Source organism: Ciconia boyciana, chromosome 10 (genome assembly GCF_034638445.1).
Source record: "Ciconia boyciana chromosome 10, ASM3463844v1, whole genome shotgun sequence".
In the NCBI taxonomy this organism is placed as follows: Eukaryota; Metazoa; Chordata; class Aves; order Ciconiiformes; family Ciconiidae; genus Ciconia; species Ciconia boyciana.
The window spans coordinates 13153070-13172404 of record NC_132943.1 but is presented as its reverse complement, the minus strand read 5'-3'; the positions used below and the strand labels follow the sequence as shown (position 1 = coordinate 13172404).

General features: G+C 43.0%; 1 protein-coding gene across 1 annotated transcript in view; it reads left to right on the top strand.

Annotated features, from left to right (window-relative positions):
- PDIA5 (protein disulfide isomerase family A member 5) overlaps positions 1–19335 on the top strand; it is a 105347-nt gene that overhangs the window by 47170 nt on the left and 38842 nt on the right. The window contains exons 10-11 of the mRNA XM_072874393.1: positions 20–91; positions 4603–4739. Of these exons, the coding sequence (XP_072730494.1) occupies positions 20–91; positions 4603–4739 (209 nt within the window). The remainder of the gene's footprint in view (positions 1–19; positions 92–4602; positions 4740–19335) is intronic.

Genomic DNA, 19335 nt, shown 5'->3' with positions numbered 1-19335 from the left:
TGTTTTGTTGCTTTAACAGGAAAGGAAAGTTCCTGTTCCACTTTGAGAACTATGGTGCTACCGCGGCAGATATAGCAGAGTGGCTGAAAAAGTAAGGCATTGAACTTCATACACTCCACCTTCTATGTACTCTTCATTATTTACAGAATGTAATGGCTTAGGAACAACCATCTCTCCCTCCTTCCCTCCGCTCAGAAGAGCAAACAAAACTACCCTGCTGAGACTGGCTACAGAGAGATTGCATAGTGTTTGGTTTTTAGTATGCATGCCTTGCATTTTACAATTGCATTTCATCTCTAATAGGAGACTGTCTGTGGACCAAAATAAATGCAGATACACAGATCTCAGCTTTGTTAAAAATGCCAACTTAAAGTTCCAGTGATCTTGGGCGCCTGAACTTAACACCTTGCAAAAGGTCTGACTTTGTTGTTTTATTAAAAATGTGTATACCAAGTGTGCAGTTCTCATTGGTTCTTCAGCCTTTAGCTGGAGCCTTTAGAGTGTCTTGCAGAGACAAACAGGAGATCAAGGCACCGCGGATTGCTAGTCATTTTTACAAAGTCTGTGTTTCCTGTCATGACACGAAGTGGTGTTGAAAGCATCTTGTTCTACCTAAAGAGAGCTATTTGCAGTCATAAATATTTTGGGGGCTGAATGAGCCTATGGGACTAGCAGTTGAGAGAGAGAGACAGAAAAAGCCTGTGAGTGTATGTATAGTTGCTCTTCAGCTGGTGCAAATCAGCACATTGTCAGTGAAGCCGATTGTCAGCAGCTGGAGAGAGCTGAGATAGTCTGGTGATGGAGAAATGCCCGTTAGCAGTTAGCCCTGGCTCTTGGGCATTATGTCATTGTTGTAACCCTCCCTTGTTTGCTGCAGCCACAGAAATAATCTTGAAATGAAGCTAATAAAAGGAAACAAATGCATGGGAAGGAACAGACAGTTGCAAACTGTTGTGATAATATGGCTTAGCAAAGTTGGCTCAGAATAAATGTGTTTTACTGTACCAGTGGTGCTACACTGGGGACGTGAGTATGGTTGCAGGCGGCCCGTGGTCTTCAGCAGTGGTAAGCCAGGTGCTTCAGGATTGGGAACCCACGAATGAAGTGACAGCAGCATTCCTGTTAGCATCAGGAGGTACGAACACTGCAGGCGAGTACTGCCTGGTGGATGAAAGAGGAGGAATTTAGCCCTAGTCTTTTAGCCTCATTTAGTCCATCAAGCCTTCAGATATGAATGATCAAGATGGCAACTCCAGCAGTGTTGAGGAGATGATCAGCTCTTGGAGCAAGGATATGACTTCATCACCTGCACTTTATTATGCTTTTCAGTTTTGCAAGGATGTGTTTATCTCTTGGCTACCATATGTGAAACATTAGATGTTCGAGGTGGGTTTTTTTCCCCTGTCTGCCCACATAATATCCAGATAATCCCTGTAATATGCAGTGCCTTTATATCAGTGCTGTGACAGCAAGTGAACACAGCTACTGGAAGCAAAGCAGAACAGCTGCAAGCTCTTTCCAGTGATAATCTCTGCTAACAAGCCACTGTGGGCTTTGGCTGATATTTCAGCAGTCCAGAGCTTAAGACAGCTGTTTGTCCTCACTTAGTGTTAGTGCATGCTTATTAGTTTCCCGAAAGATGATCTGAGCAATAGCCATCTTGTCCCTGTTTTGTATAATAAGTACAACTTTTAAGGAAACCATGTTGAGAAATTATGCATACTTGAATTTTGCCAGTAATTGATGTTGCAATTAAAATTATATATGGGGTAAATCTGCTACATGCATAATATTATATTACTCTGAGGAATCTGCAGTACAAGTAGTCAAATGGTATGGCTAGGGCTTTAGGAAAGCCAAAGAGTGTAATTAGATAGTTGCAGGGTGTATAGGCTATATTTCAGAATAGTATAATATTAAAATTGTGTCAGGAAGTCGCTCTGATGTGGGACGTTGCTCTGCGGAGCAGGGGCATGGCAGTGCCAGTGTACACGGCAGCCCATGGTGAGGAAAGCCAATGTGTTTTTATACTGTGCATGCATGTGCTGTCATCATAGATTCTCAAAAGAGAATCCAGCAGACACTGAGCCGTATGAAATGAGCTATTTTTTGTGGACACTAGGTACACACTGCAGAAAAGCAGCTGTTCTCTCTTCCCTCTCCCCCTTCTCTGTTTTTTCCCTCTAAATGTTACTGGTAAAGTGCTGAAAGTGGTTGATCTATGCTAATTTTTTGGGGAGGGCATGATATAACTTAATGAAGGTTAGAATTATTTAAATTATTGAAAAGGTGTTTTCCATGTTCTTTTCTCTCGGAATGAGAGCTGCTAGTTTGGAGGGCTCCAACACCTTCTCTTTTACTTCTTATTGAAGGTGCTTCTTTCTTATGCTGAAGTGTGCTAATGCATCAGTCTTAGATACTTAACCTCTCTTATCTTCCTAATAGGCACTGGCTACTATCTAATGGAGTTTCAGATGTTTTAATGAGCCAATAGAGAGAAACCATCATACAGCCTTACTCCAACACACAGCATTATTAACACAAGAGATGCTATCTTGTACATACTACAATTCTCTCTCTCTCTCTCTCTCTCTCTGAGACACAGCTGTATCAGTCTGGATGGTAGGCAAGCCAGACAGCTTCTTGCTGCCTTCAATAGCTGTTTTTATGGACTCCTCTCGGGCCCTTCCTTAGCACCAGCTACTCAGTTAAATCAAGAACTTGTTCTCTGTTCTTAATTCAATTAGCTCTCGATAACTCTTCCAGACTTCTGTCATCCTATTTTTGGTGTTCAGGCGTTGGATGTGCCTTGTCTCAGTTTTAAATGACATTTTAAATTTTGCTTGTTACTTCCTCCAGGCCTTGAGGTACTTCTTACCAACTCCTGTGTAGGCTTATTAGCATGCACAGCATTTTAAATTGGGCCATTTGAATAAACATCCTGTGCCCTGCTTTACTAATTCCTTACTGAAATAGGTCATGCCAGGCCCTGCTAAACACAGCGTTCTCCCAGTGCTTTGTAGCCACTGTGTCCATCTTCATCACGCTCTGCCTGCTCAACCCAACTCCCCTTCCAAATTTGTTAACTGTCATGGTGTTTTCTGGAAAGCCTTCACTCTGCCAGGATACTTGCAGATTATTGCTCTCTTGCAGGCTTGGCAACAAGCAAACTGATTGTCTGCTAAGCTTTTAGAGAGTAAACTCTTGTGGATGGGGACCTGCCTCTTTTTCTCTCTCAGCTGCTTGGCTGAGTGCAGCTCTCATCTTTGCTTTGATGTTTGTTTCTTGGTTCATTTATCATATAAGCAGCAGCAGAGGTGTGCATCACAGTTTTGCGTGGATTGCTTAATATTCTTGGATCATACCCATTGCTTACATCAACAGAATTTGCTATCTGAATCTGTGGATCTCTCTACTGCTTTTTTTTATCAAACTAGGCTTTCAGCCTAGAAATGAGCAAGGCAGGATAAATGTGAGTTATCATCCATTTGCCATTCCTTGTTCCAGGCAGCTAACACAATAATACATTTTAATCAAAAATAGTAAATCTGTTTTCACCAGAGATGGGGTCACATCCAGACCTGTACTTTGCCAAAGAATTTGGGGAATTTTGGGGGGTATTTGGAACTCATTACTACAACTGGCAAGGATAAAATAGCTTCAAAGTCTGGCTCCAAATGTTTGTATGTTTGGGTGTCCTTTATGTGAACGCTGCTTTAATAAATAAAATGTCAATTAGCATAGTTTAGTTCACATCTGCCAAATTCTCTTTTTAATGTACATTAATAAAATCCAAGAACAATTGTTTAGCGGGATGATGAGCACTGAACTGGTCCAGAGGAGCTTGGATTCAGTTTCCAGATTTGTTACCGTGTCTTTGAGCAGTCTCTGTGGCTCTGATCCATCAAAGATGGTTAAATTCATGTGCGTAGTGAAGTCAGTAGAACGTGTCACTTATCTTTTAGGTTAAGCATGCAGTTGAGTAGCTTTGCTGAATTAGGCCTACAAGCCCACCGCCAAGTGAGGACATAACGATGCTTTCCCAGATCACAGGGTTGTTCAAGGTAAAACTGTATATTCCTGGGGAAATGGTCTGTGTATCTGGCTCATGGTCCCAACACTGCACCTTCTTCTTTCTCTGTCAGCCCTAATTGTGCTGTCAGTATTCACGGTGACTGGTTAGATTGGCTGTTTCTGCTCACTACTGTTTTCTTTCATTTGCAATGGCTCCTGTGAACTACAAAGTATGAATGCTGTGAGAAAGGGAGCATCCTGCTGAGGAGGGTAAAAGAGGAGCAGAAAATTAATCTGATTTCTATCATGTAATAACCAAGCAGTCTGGTTATCTCCTTGCTCCATCCCCTTCCATTGCTGATCTGTCCTCATGAGCTTTTTGTGGATTTTTTTATTCCTCCTCCAGTTTTATCTGAGTTTCAGTGCTTATGAGTTCTGGGTGGGTACAATTATGGAAGCTGTTCATTAGGGTTAGTGTGTCATACATACATGGACATCTGCACAAAGTGGTTCCTTGAAGTCTGACTTGCCAAAATGACTGCTTAGCACCAGAGAGCTGCTTTTCAGCTGTGTCTGTTTGTCTTGTAGCCCACAGGCACCTCAGCCACAGGCTCCGGAGACTCCCTGGGCAGATGAAGAAAATGTAGTTTATCACCTGACTGATGAGGACTTCGACAAATTTATAAAAGATCATTCATCTGTGCTAGTGATGTTCCATGCACCATGTGAGTTTGTTTTTTTCTATTCTGTACTGAGCCAAATGCTTGCTAATAAAACCAATGATGATTTTCTGTGGAGGTTTCACAGAGCCATGAACTCAAAGTCCAGGCTTTTCTTGTTTGTGATGATTGTTAAAAACACAAGGCATGAAATGTTTGTGAAGTTGCTGACTTCAAGTTTAGGACGGAGATTTGCTGCTGGAAGAGACATTTTGTAGGCTGAGTCAAAACATAACTGAAGGGTGTAATGATGCTTAAATAGTCTGAGGACTCATCATTTTACAGCATGATTTTCCATTTTCAGCTTGTCTTCTGTGTTGTTTGCTTTCAAAGCAGAGCTCTGGTTGATGGAGTGGCTCACCTTGAGAACCGTGAGCTCCTGAGTCCTTGTTCATGGCTGCTGATGTGTCATTTTGAGCATTTTCACTCCTCTGCTGCAGTTTGTTCTCTGGCGATGTGAGGAGCGATGGTCATTACGTATTGTGCTGAAGTATGCTAAAACTCGATCTAAGTTCAGAAAGTCCCCAGGACTTTTGAAAACTAATGCAGAGCTGGTAGTGATACTACTTACTGTTTGACTGAGAATGCATTGGGATGATTTTTTTCATGACTTGACGTTTTAGCTTGAGCGATAAAATGCAGTGGGTTGCCCAGAGGTATTGCCTTCAGAAAGCTGTTCCAGCCACATTGTCCTCCTGTATGCTGTTGGGTGGGAGAGTGCATTAACCACTTTGTTCACTTAGAGTGTAAGCTGTTTCAGCTACCGAGCTGGTTCTACCAATTCTTTGTGCCTGCGATGGAAGGTTCAGGCTCAGATCTGCTATGGTGGGTGATACACAGCTTGTCTCCTCTTGCTGCTGTGCTGGCAGTTGCACTTGGGCGAGATGTTCATTTTCATGGGCATAGATTTGAAGGTTAGGGCTCTGGAGGCAGGCTGTGTGCTCACAGCTGAACAACGGAGGGTCTTGGCACAGAGGCTGAAATCCTGCTTCCCTTTAAGCCAGCAGGAGTTAGCTCCAAAATGCCTTTTTTGAAGGTCTGCTCATAAGACTCATTTGAAAAACATACCATAATGAATTTCCTTTGCCCGATGAAATGTCTAGGGATTTGATCCACTGAAGCGGGTGACTGGCTGCTGTTTTGTCGCTGTGTTCACTGGATTATTTGTACTAATAAAAGCGGGACCGGAGATTAACGCCTGGTCTGAAAACCAAAACACAAGTAGCAGAACTGATGAAGCCTGGTTTGCTCAGGGGTTATCCTTCGTTACACAAATCCTTCCTTCCCCCAAATTTCCATGCACCCCGGCATGCAAGCGACAGCACGGGCTGTTGCTCCTCAGGAGCTGCACGCTTGCTGGTTTGGCTGAACAACTGCTGCAAACAGAAATGTAACTGCTGAATTTCCCTCCTTTCCCTCTCTGCACAGTGGTTAGGGATAAGTGTCCTCTCTCTAGTCCAGATTTCTGTATCTTTACAGAGATTTAGTTGTATTTGAAAGCTTTGCCGTTTTTTGATTTTGTAAATGGGCAAAGGAGTCCAGTCATCTATTTGGGAGGAGGAAGAGGGGGAAGAAATTGATGGTTGGCCCTGCAAACCTTATTCCTTTAGGAAGTCAGATTAAAAGTAGATGAATACACACAACTACAATCAAATTTTATAGCAAATTCAAGTTAGTTATAAATCTGAACAGGGCTCTGTTGAGTTTTTAGGTTTTTTAAATATTTTCTAAAACACAAATAATACAATTTTGGGGTTAACAATATTGCGTGACCTATTTGGAGAGGAGGGGCACTTCCAGCTAGGTATGTTTTGTACTAAGGGCCATTCTGTGCTAAGGTACAGCAGTACTTTGGCAAATGCTGTTAGTAAATCAAATGCCTGAATCAGGCTGTTGCAATCTCCTGATAACATGTTCCAGCTGCTCAGAATTGGGATAAAGAATGTTTCTTGCCAGAACAACTCCATTTTAAATGCAGCTTGAATATTTGGGGCATTTTATTTACGTTCAGGTGGTAGTGGTATGCCTACGTGCAGAATCCAGCTTGTACCTGTGTAAAAGATCTGTGTTTGTAAGAATCCTCTCTGGGCATCCTCAGCAGAGGGTGTAAGGCTTGCAAACTAATTAACGACAGACAACTATCATAAACAGTTATCTCCATGATTAAAAGATCTTCTCCTAGCACTTCTTAAATGTGCTAATGGAATCACCTTATGAATAGTAGGAGATAAATTACTCCAGTAAAAGAAGCGGTAAAAATGGAGGACATCTTACTTGTTTTAACCTTGGTAGCTTAGGGTGAGAAAGTTTTTTCTAAGAAGTATGTATTAATAAAAAAAATTGTTGAAACAGATGTACGAAATAGGCCCAGAACTCAGGATATACTTCTGTGTAACTAAGAATAAGCAAGGGGATTTCAACACTGGCCTGGAATTAGCAAGTACTTAAAACCCTGTGTCACCATGCAGCATACATGTGACTTGGAGTTTTTCTAGCCTGCTATCAATCTTGTGTTCGCGAGAAGCTCTTTTACTAGAGGGAGAATTATTTCAGTGATGCTTTAATTGCATAGTCAGATGGCCAATGCATTAACAGAGTGTAGTATTAAAAGATGTGTGAGGAATTGAAGCTTTTTATCCCCGCCCTCAAGTGCTGAAGATACAGCTGAACCAAACACATCCCTGGTAAGTACCTATGAACTGCAGAATTAGGCACTGTGATGAACGTGGCCAATTGGGTCTCCATGCCTGTGGCTACTAATGATCATCCCTGAGGACCACGCTATAATTATTTACAATCAGTTGCACTTACTAGCCCAATTAAAGGCATCACATCGTTTTGTGTTAAGTGCAGCCTAGTATAACTAGGTTCAACTAGAGCAGCTACCTGTGATTTAAACGCATCAGGAAGGTCTGCAGCATGCAACTTGCACCTCTTGCTATCAGAGACCTTACACCTTTTCTGCAATAATTTAGCACAACCATTAAACAGAAGATGTGCTGCTTCGAGTCGTTACTGCTGGCCCTGAGAAAGGTGAGTGAGTGTGGGTGAGCAGGATGAGTTCATCCTGCTTTCATTTTGCAGGTCACTAGGGACATGAAGCAGGATTTTTAACTTTCTGTGAAAACTCCTTTGGAAAGCCCTTAAGATAAATCTGAATATTTAGCATAGGTAAAGAGTGACCCAGCTAGCCAGGAGTCTGAAGGCTTTCTCCCTCACCAGCCATTTGCGAAGGATGTCCAGCGTCGTGCTCCTTATTCAAGCATTTTGACGAAATTTCGTAATTGCTGGTGGCAAGCATGGTGTTATCCTGGATATAATCAGACTGGAGTCTTGCAGACATCTGAAGTGTTTTTCGTACGTGTTGCTGTTGTACCCAGAAACTTCAGTTATGAACTGAGATTTCCTGCACTGTACAAAAGAACAAATAAATGGCCCTTTTCCACAAAGGATTTGGAGTTTTTGCTTGGATTGATCATATTTGCTAACATGAGATAACACAGTTGTGTTAGTGGGCCTCTTTCTGAGTCTGTAACAGAAGATGTATCACACCAACCAAAGCTATATCTGTACCATAACATAAATAAAGGCACCTATGCAGCTTACGGTAGTCTTCTGTTAGCAATGAGAATAAAGACTCCGTGTCTGTATGTGCTTCTTGATATCTGTGCCTACAGCTGATCGATTTATTTAGATCCCCAAGATGACAGCTGGGTTCTGAATGTCTCTAAATATGGGTTATGCTGCCAGTCAAGTGTTGTTAAATGCTTTAGTGACATGGGGACTCGCTGGGACTTAAAATGCCCTGAGTCACTTGAGCACAAAAAAAGCCCTGTATGTGTTTTCAGTTTCTGCATCAAAGTGTTTGCTGAGTCAAATGCAATTTTAAAAATAATTCTGTCCAAAATATTTGCCAAATTAGTGCAGGTTGCAGTCTTTCTGACTTGGTTTTGTCAAAGGAGTAAAAACCCCATGAATTTCCCTTTCTGCATTTTTTGCAGCATTTTTCTCCAAAGCACATCTCAGAGTCTTGCAGAAAATAAGCCTAAGTCGCTGATAAGTCAGTTCAAATGCTACTGAAGGGTGTTTAAAGTCTAGGATTGAAATTAAAGTCAATTCAGAAATGGGTTCTAAAAGCGTCTGCTTTTCATGCACAGGAGTTACTTTTCATTATGTATTGTTAACATGAATGACATCATTGCTAACATTTTAAAGCGTACCTGTTCCTGCAGCCTCACGTAGAATAATGTCCTGGCACCACCATGAGCTGGAGCCTCCCCGAGCACATTCAGCAAACACAGATCTGAGTAGTCCCTGTTGCTAATGAGTGGTGGTCATCAGTCACCTCTGAGGGTTGCTTGGGGTTGCTTTCCCCCCCCATACCCTATCAGCCATGACAAAGTCTGTGGTCCAGTGCTGATGCCAGCCGTCACAGAAGGGAAGGCGGCGCTGTGGCTGTACTGTGTGAGTGTGCATTTGCTTTTTAAAGGATTAAACTATTAAAATGTTTTTCCTGCAACATTTCTTCCTTGTACGTGAGCTTAAATTAATGTTAAACATGTCGTCTTCTCAGCCCTCTTCACAGGACTTCTTCAGAGACTTTATATAAGCAGTGGTTGCAGGACTTACAGTTAGAAAAATGTCAATACCCTTAGTAGGATATTGGAGCCATCACAGTTTTCCTCCCTTGATAAGGAAGGAGGGAAGGCAGGGAAAATGCAGTGCACCCCCCCCCCCGCTTCCCCTTCTTAATTTGTTCTTGGAAACTGCTTTGGAGATGCAGTCCTGATACACCTTTTCTTGCTCCCCCCTAATGGCAGGGAGGGCAAAAATAAGTCTTGAGATGATAAAATGCACTATAGTTTCGATGTGTTGTTGAAATGTCCATGAAATTCCTTTCCTGTCCTCAGATATTTTCTCTCCCTTTATAAACCAGCCTGATAAATTACGCAATTGGTGCTTTCCAAAGCCAACTATTCAGCTTTGCAGGTTTTTAATTGCACAGGGAGCTGTTTTATCAGTTTAGCTTTGAAAAACAGCTTTTCACACCCTTCCCTCCTCCCTCTGGTGCATTAAAACCCAAGGTTTTAAGCCACTTTGTGGACTTATTATTAAGAATGCCAACCAATTAGCCCAATACAAGATGAAGGCCTCCAGCTTCTAACCAAGCAGCAGACTTGGATCTCTCCCTGCCAGTGCACCATCATTGGTTTCAGTGGACTTGTTTTTGTTTCTTACTGCTGCATGTGGTGAGATTAGGATGTAAGAATCCATTGCTCACTTTAAACATAAAGTAAAGCAAACCCAAAATGTGCGCACAAAATCAAATCTGCTTTTTTCATGCTGGGTTTTACAACTATAAATAAATAAGTCTCCCTTTCAGACCCCCACTGGTTCCTTATGAAAGCAAGCTACCGTTGCAGTGAGCACTAATTGGTATGTCTGTTGGCAGGCTCAACAGAAAGGCCAGGAGTTGAAAAGGCTGAAGAATTAATTTACTGTGCAGACTGAAAAAATAGCCTTTCCAGCACAGGTCAGCAGCAGCCTAACATTGGCAGCCTGTGGTAAATAAATAAATAAAATCTTAAGTTTTTCCATGCTAATTCATGATTCAATCAAGGATATTTTTTTAAATGTAAACCAATGCAGTTGCACCAGTTAACTGGAGGTTAAAGGCTTGTGGGTTATCCAAACAGCAAGCAGCACTGAATGCAGAATGGATGGCAATATTCTTTAATTTTTATTTGTGCCTGTCATATCTGACATTTGTGATTTTTAAAATAAAATGTTGGCTGTATTCAGTGGCTACATAGAGAGCTTTTGGCATCTGCTTTCAGATGTACAGCCTCTAGTATAAAGATGAATGGTAGGTAGCTGGGAAGCTGTTCTTGTTAGACCCATGCTAGGAACCCCCTTCCTTTATTTGACATCATCTAGTGGTAGCTCTTCATAAGAAGCTTCTGCTTGTCTCTATTGATGGTATCAGTTCAGGTGGAAAATACTCTTTTGTCACCAAAGGTCAGTCTTGGCACCAGACAAACTGGGTGTTTCGAAGAGAAGCCGTGCACCTGGCTAGTGTCCTCGTGGAGGGCTATCGGGTAGCTTCCCAGGAGGAGCGTCGGCAGCAGCACTCTGTGCTGCTCTACTCTACTAGAAATACTCTACTCCAGTATTTCTCCACATCTGCACTCTGCTGTTGTTTCCAGTTGTATAATGTTGATCAGACCTTGGTTGAAGATAACTCTGTGTGGGAAGAGCTTACTGAATGGCAAAAGTTGCAGAGAAAAGCTGTGTTTTCAAAGTGCACTTTAGCAGTATGAAACGGCAGGGAGTTGGAAGCCGAAAGCTTGGCAGGGTGTAGCCCTCGATCAAGGGTTTGCTTTAGAGTTTCCTGAAAGGTCTTTATAAGCTTTGACAATCCAACCTCACGAATGAGCTCTGCTTCTTACATTGGACTTTCTGTATGGGCGATACTGTAGAAACAATTGTGCCTGTTATTCAGTGATGCTGTAGTCAGAGAAGAAAACAAAGGCAAGCAGTTCTGTGCATTGGCTGCAGCCTGAAAGGATTACTGGAAGTTTGTAGTGTGTAAGGCAGGTCGTGTATTTGGAAGCTTGGCAGATGCCATATCTATGTGATATAGCTATGTGTACTAGTCCATGGGACGATACAGGAGACGCGCATGTGTCAAGGTGCTTGTTGTGGGCTCGATCCTGTTCCTGCTAGACCGCACAAAAATGTTCTCCTTGCTCTTAGAGTAATTGGAGAAAGCTTTGAACACAGCAAACTTTCTGGACCATTATGTAGGTCATAGGCAGTACCTAGCTCTGTTGGGTTTCTTGGTGAAGCAGTGCAGATGTCAGGATGGGCTGTTGCAATGCCCTGATCACTGAAAGATTGAATTGTTGTGCAAGGGCACTTGGATGATGAATGTTGCTGTTTAAAAGTCCAGACAGATAGGAGAAGAGAAGAGATCTGCTTCAGTTTCAGCATCGCATTTCCTGACTCTTTACATCCCTTAGGTGCCTAACTTTAATGTTGCCTTAATGCATTTTTAATGGAATATATATATAAAATGCTTCCCTGGACAAGCGTAAATTGTGCCAACTTTCTGTTCGTTGTGTGTACTTTTTAGCTGTATGTTACTGGCAGGCTCCTGGAACAGATACATTCTTCATATAAACCAGTTAGAAACAGGTAAATTCTTGGCTCCTGAATCTGCTTCCACTGAAGTGAGCAAGTTCTGAGTGTTGATTTCAGAGAGAGGAGGACTGGGGCACTCAGACTAGGTTCATCAATATTTAAAAGCTTCTAAGTCTACAACAGGATGTTGCTTGATATTATATATATTTGAATATTACCAAAAATCTCGGGGAGTGTAAACAGTTCAGTGCAATGACCTGCCAGTGCAATGACCTGCCTCATTAAACTAATTACAGCAATGATTTTCAGTGGAGATTTAATCACACATTAAAACAGGAGTTCTTGAAAACGCAGCAAACCAGGAAATTAAGAACCTGATATGAATTTTTCCTTTAATGACCATGCCACTTATGTCTCTTGAGGGTTTAAAAATAAAAATCAATATGGATTTTTAGTGGTACTTAATATAAACAGGAATGTGTAGAGTATAAAAATCCTAATAACTAGCTTGTGCAGTAAAACTTGATAGGATACCTAAGGAAAAGGATGAGGACAGTAATGATGGAGTCCATTGTCTCTTTTGTGTTGGTCTTTTGATACTAGAGCACACAGTTCATATAAGAGGATTGTCTTTTTGAAGCAGTTTGTGCTCTGAGCAGAGTAAAGTCATAAAAAAAGGATGATCCAGTGATAAAAGCGATAGCCTTGGCCTGGAGATGTAAAACTTTAGTTCCTTGCCTTGCTTTGATTTGTACAATCGTGACCCAAGTCCCTAAATATTTGTCTCTGTTTCCAGTCTGTGAAGTGGAGATAACATTTCACCTTGCGGGGGAGTTTTATGTAGCGAGCCGTGTCCAGACTGAGAGATGCTCCAGTATTGCAAGAATTGGGGTAGGGAAGGTGTATCATAACTGAACATTGCAAAGACTTGATTAACACGAAGGAAGTAGGACGATGCCTTTGGCGGTCACTGGTTTGTGGCAGGCCATCAGGCTTTTGGCCCCCAAGTTTAGGAAACCCCATCTGCCATGGGTGAGCACACAGCTCAGACAAGATTATCGCAGCTAGAGCTAATGATAGCTGATGACTGGCAGCCTGGTTACAGCCTGCGCTGGGACTTGAAGTGGGGAGCCTTGGCTTGCTCTGGTTCAGCTTCATAACAGAAAGAGTAGCAAAACCGGACCTTTGGGGCGTTTGTGGCTACTTTGCCTTCAGGCTGGATCTCAGCTTGCTCTGTGCCATGGTGCTGTTCTGGGGACACGGCGTGTACTTTGAACAACTTACTTGCTAGCAGTTGTGGGTATCAAGAGCAGCATGCAGGACAGTAGTAAAGGAGGAAAGAACGGAGCTGAACTGTAGATATTTGGGTTTTGTAACATTTGTGGGATTTGTGGCATTTGTTCAAAATGCATCACTGTATGGTTGCCTCCAATAGGGAGCAATTAGTTTCTCTATTAAAGAAGACATTTGCGAAGGCTATTCCAATCAGAAAAAAATCTTCCTGTGAATGTGTGGCAGGTGGTATGAAGGGAACATTAGCTTCTTTGGGGATTTTGCTGCCTCATTTCTTGCATTACTATTGCCTTCCCTCTCTCCTAAAAATTCCTTACCGACTAACTGAGACTACTGCAAACAACTAGCTATGGCTGCCGGAGAGCCAAGGGGCAGCTGAGAGGTGACAGCTGAAGGGAGACTCGCCCCGTTCTCCCCTTCTCTGGGTATCTGTTGTAGATTATTCAGTTATTCAGAGTGGTCTTTTAAAGGACTTCTGTAATTTTGGCTGGCCTTTTTTGTCCAGTGAAAGTCCTCATCTGAGTGCGCAGAGTGGGTGACTGTCCTCCCGCAAGCCTGGCCCTGGTGTACGTATAAGTGCTTAACGCTCTTGTGGTAAGTTCTGATAGGAGTGAAGCGTAACTTGTTTTTATAGATTTACTTTGCTTGCCTCTAATGATGGGTTAACAGTAGGAATAAGCTTTAAGAATTAAGCACCAGGTTTATTTCTTCTGAAATAAATTAATTTCCTTGCCTGGATAAGCTTAATATACAGTGCAGGGCTCTCATTTGGAAAGTGCCTTACAGTATCTCTGCTACTTGAATCATTACCAGTAGAGTTTTCATTATCAAGTTTATCTTCCTAAATACTTTATGGCTTCGATTTTTATTATCCTGTGGAAGGTAGAGAACTTACTTTAAAGGGCAAATAATGAACAGAGAAACCTGCAGTGAAAGATTGCTTGCCTGCCTGTCTGCTCCTTGTGCCCTTTCAGATGGCGAGTTGGCAAGTGATGCTGTCTTCCTGAGTTATTAATTAATCCATTGCTTTGATACTGAGGTATTGTGCTGATGGTGGAGGTGTGTCTTCTGGGGTCCCGACTGCTTGTGATTAGCAAGCATCCCAGCACCCTTCTCCTAAGTAAGTGAATGCATCTCAGCTGGTAACCACTTCTGCTCTGATTTTGAGCAAAAAGTGTTCATTCTGCATAGTATCCCTTCCTTATACTTGATTTTTGTAGATATCTTGCAGTAATAGCCAATGTCACCATTGCTTTTAACACCCCCGCCCCCTAAGCTTAAGTGCTTTGGGATGTACCTTTTTTAGGAAGATCTCTTTGCGTTTCATCCATTTTGCTGATGTTTTATACAAATTGCATCCTAGGAAATCGTTTGCTTGCTATGCTATTTTCCTGAGCTGGACATTCAAAGCTATTTCACCTAACCTCTGTTCTCTGGCATTTTCATTGCTAAATCCAAAGTATAAAGTCTTCCATAGCGGGGTAAGAGTGTGAGGGAAAGCAGTGCAACTTCTCTTCCCTCCCCAAGGCAAAATTTTGTTGATCATCTGACAATGGAGAAGGGGGGAGCTCTTTTTTGGATGTAGAATAATTATGGTTTAATTGAGAAGGAAACCTTCTGGTGGTATTTTTCATAAACTCAAGAATTTCACCTTAAGGCAGCCATGCTGTTGTCTCTCTCTTTCACATTTCAATAGGGGAAGATTAATTTTCAACACCTACTCAGGGCCATGTTCCTCCAAGCTGGTGTAGGAAGTGTAATTCCTATCTCCCGATGCCAGCTGACCCACCTTCCTTCACTTCTTTTCCCACCCAAGAGGGATGGTAGGAGGCACCATCGTCTCCCAACACTGATTTCTACCAGTTGCATCGTGTAGTTTTGACTAAGAGGGTATATACATGCAGCATTATCTCCAATAGCCATAAGCTGAAGCCAGATTTGGAATGGAAATAAGGAACCATGTGATTTTTGTTGATAGTTTATTTAAAAAAAAAGATGGTGGTTAGCTTAAAGATCTTTCCTAGACATGTGCTGGAGTCTGTGCCATTGCAGATGGGGGTATATTTTTCAAAGGCTAGTTTCAGGAGCCTGGCTCAGCCAGGGCTCCCTGTAGGGTTCAAAGCAGAGAGAGCACACTGAGGGCAAGATAGAGCAGAAATCGCTCTCCCTGCTTAACTCTCAGGGACCCCTGGGAGGTAGGAGCCTGTGGCTGAGGTTAGCCTTGGAGAATATTCACCCTTTCCCCCGAGTCTTTACATCAAAAGAAGATATGCTCCAGCGTGACCATAAATGAAGGCAGAAGCATGTGTTATGCAGGAGGTCATCAGAGCTGTCGTCTTTTAAATCCCGTGGAGGCAGCCTGCAGGACCCGCTCGGTGTTCCTGTCCCTCTGTGCTGAGCCTTCCTCTGCCGAGGGCCGTTGCTGGCTGAAGGTAGCCCTTCTGCCAGAGCTGTGAATATGGCATGGATGCAGACGGGGTTCCCAGAGGATACGTTTGGTTAAGCTCTCTTCTCGGTTTGATCTGATTTAGCTTATGTAATGCAGTGATCTGACTGTTTTTAAAAAATAAATAAATAATCCGAGCTTGTACTGTAACTGTCTAAAGCTGTTATAAATCTTCTTCTGCTGAGCAGTTTCAGTGATGCTGGGCGGGAAACAGTTATACCAGCATAGAAAAGATGATCAAGAATTGGATTTCAAATGCTTTCACCTCTACAGCCAAGGTGATGAAGTAGGGAGGTGAGGCTTGGCTCGCTCGGCGTGCATCCCGATGTATCGGGCAGGTGTCAGGTAGTTCATGTGGTGTTGGCCTGCTCCTATGGCCTGATCAGGAGTTCATTTGTGTCCATCTGAATTGTTTGGTAGTGACCCACACTGTGCTACTCTATTTTTCTCGGTCCCCTGAGGCTTTCCCCTAGGGGTATCTTGTTGCCTGCCTGCCGTGTGTGCTCTGCAGCATACGCATAAGGTGCTCCCGAGAGAGACTGTGGCTGGGATGGGGTCACTACCGCCTCAGCAAGTCGTATGGATAGGAGAAGGGGTGACCGATTTGTAGTCGTTTTGTGCCCTGACTTCACACTGAAGAGCTGCTGGAAGCAGGCAGGGACTTTATTCTGTGTGTACATGCTGGGATTGGATTTGCACAGATCATTGCAAGCACAGATTGACTGTACCGTGAGTTTGTGGCAATGCTAGTGAGATGGTGATAATGGTGGGGACGAGATGCGGTACTGCTCTCCTGTCACTGGGATGACTGTGCAGCCCACGCAGCCAAGGCGTTAGGCTGCAACTGCATAAATGTAGCATGACTGCAATAATCCAGACTGCTGAAGTATTTTCCTTCTAATTCTATATTTCTAGTTCCTCAGAGTCTTTTCCAAGCTGACCTTTCACAGGCTTTGTCTTTTGTAAAGCCATAAAGCTGTTTGCTTGTCCCTGATCCCTAAGCAATGTAACACTTGGTCAAATCAAACCTACCTTTAACAGTACAGTAGTGAGGTGGGGGGTCTGAATTTGTGTATGCGTGCACACATTTCTAGCTGTTGAAAATTTGAATTCAATATCATGTTAAAGATGTAGAAGCTGCTTCTGCTGATCTTATAAGAAAGCATCAAGCCTTGAAACATCTTTAAGTATCTGGAATTTTACCTGGGTGGGCAGTACTGCTGGTGAGAAGGAGATGGACGGTTTGGTGGGAGTAAATACCCATAGGGAAAAGGATGCATAAAACTTCTTGAGCTCCTGATCCTTCATAAGGTGATGGTTTGGTTTGTCTTTTTTTTTTTTTTTTTTTTTTTTAAAGCAGAAACCTGGAGATCTGGGCATGGCCTGATGGCTGTGACCATTATGACTATTAAGTGAACATGTAACCAACACAGTTGTGAATTCGTACCTGTGATTATGGGGAGAAACAGCTGCTTTTGTCATCTTCCCTCCCTGCCAAATTTGTGGATGATTTCCCATCAGATGTCTGCAATGCAGACGGCTAAATTATGCAAGGGAATCTGCAGCTGTTTATGCTCTCCTACACTGGTGAAAGAACTGTAAGCTGCCTTGTGTCAAACCTTAGAGCTACTCTTTTACGTGATGCATAAGAAATCTTTGCATGTTAAAGACTTCCATGGCAGAAGAGAATACATTTGTGTTCTCGCGTAGGTGATGAGAGGGCTGGGACATGTGTGTATCCTTGCCCTGGCTGCAAGGATTGTGTCTCCCTGCCACGTACATACTCTTGCTTTTATATATACAGGTGTATGTTCAGAGTTAACAACAGGTCACGCATAAGGGCTGGCTATTCTGCTGTGTTGAGAGGTCACTGCTCCTCTGGGATTAGGAATGGAGAACCCAAAGGTGTATCCCCAGGTGTTAAATGTTTAGAGAGCAAAAGTGCATCTGAATTTTTTGAGATTATTTTTTTCTTTTCTTGAAGTTGTCTGTAATCCATAAGTGTAGTCTGAACTGCCAGTGACCCACTTGCTGAAAGCAGGACATGCTTTGTGCTTCAAATTCATTTTCTCATCAGGCTAATGGAGGTATTTTTGGTATGCAGCTATAGATGGTTGTAGAGTTGGCATGATACAATAAATAGCTGGTACGCGATAACAGTACTCAAGCAGTCTGTCGATGGCAGAAATGTAATGATTCTTTAAAATCTTTATTTGCAATTTAATTTATCTCTAGGGTTCTTCATGTCAGAAATTCCTCGTCCACAACTGCCTGGATGTTGGCTTTTATCTCTTGCTTGTCATGTACACTTCAGATCCTCAGACAATGTTGTCTTGAAATGAAAGGACATGACCAAAAGCATGGTGTTTATTTATATAGCCATAATAACCTGAAAGAAGCAAACAGTGAATGACAGAGAGAAACGGAGATTTATGTTCTGGGGACAGCACTAAGATAGCATATGCAGGAGCTTAGCTGTTGCTGCTTGACTGGTTTTCTGCCTGTCTTCTGCAGGCAAAACTTGGTTTTAACAGTAGAAGTGTTTGTGTTAGTTCACTTCTGAAAACGTTTGGAGCAACTGTGCTCCGTATATTGTGAGTCTTTGCCATGGTGCCAAACAGGCTGCTGTAAACAAATACAGATATTTACCTGGGAAAAAAGTTGCTTGGTACATTTGTTAACCTTCCCTTTGTCTGTGTGCTGCTTGCCCTTGCATGTTAGCATCGCTCTGTCCGCACTTGGCCTTTGCCTCTGCACTTGAGTACGGTCGCACTCCGGGAAGGATGAAGTGCTGAGCGAGTGTTGTCCTCTGCCCTGCGGTGGGATTCTGGAGGGAGGTGACTTCTCTGCACTGGGGCGATCTGGGGACCTGTGATCGCTGTCATTCTGGGGGTGCAGCTGAGCTAAGCTGTGTGACAGCAACCACACTGAAGGAAGGAGCTGTTTATCTGCCTGGCTGCGCAGTGCAAATGAGAAGATTGATTATAAATAAACTGGGAAAACGGAATCCTTGCTTCATTTAGACATCTGTTTTAAAGACAGTTAGCAAGGGCCTGTCTCGTACCAGATGTCCTAGCACTGGTTTTTGTAAGCTTTGACTTCTTTTTCCTGTCTTGTAACACTCCTCCTTTACACTTACTCTGTGTGTGCTCTTTTCCATTCAAGCACCTTGGCCCTTGGCAGCCTGGGGCTCGTTTTGTGCAAGAGGAGCAAGATGAGGTGTTGAGAGGTCAAAGGAGTTGTCCAGAACTGTTCAGCAGAGCCGGGCACTGAACCCTGACTGGTTTCTGCTGCCGGATGGAGAGGAACTCTGACTTGCACTGCCAGGGGAGCTACTTGTCTTCTGCAAGAAAGGACTGAGGCTGTGGGATTCCTTTTGTGGAGACACCTACAAGTCCCTTGGGTGTTTCCACCAGCCATGACCCAGAGAGGGTCAGAGGATGTCAGTGCTTGGAGTAGGCTGTGGGGCATCCTTGTGTTGACTGCAACCTTTCTCTTCTCACCTGGGATTGAACAAGTCGCTTCTCTTACCTAGTCTTTCAGTTTTAATGTCAGTATACACTTGGCATGACAGTGCATCTTCTAAGAGCACATCTGTCACAGATGCCTACTACAGACCTGCGGGCTTCCTTCCACTGTCCCAGCAGACCTTATGCAGCACACTGGATCATCTGGGCTGAGGGCCTGTAGGGTCATTGTTATTTTCCCATTCATTTTATG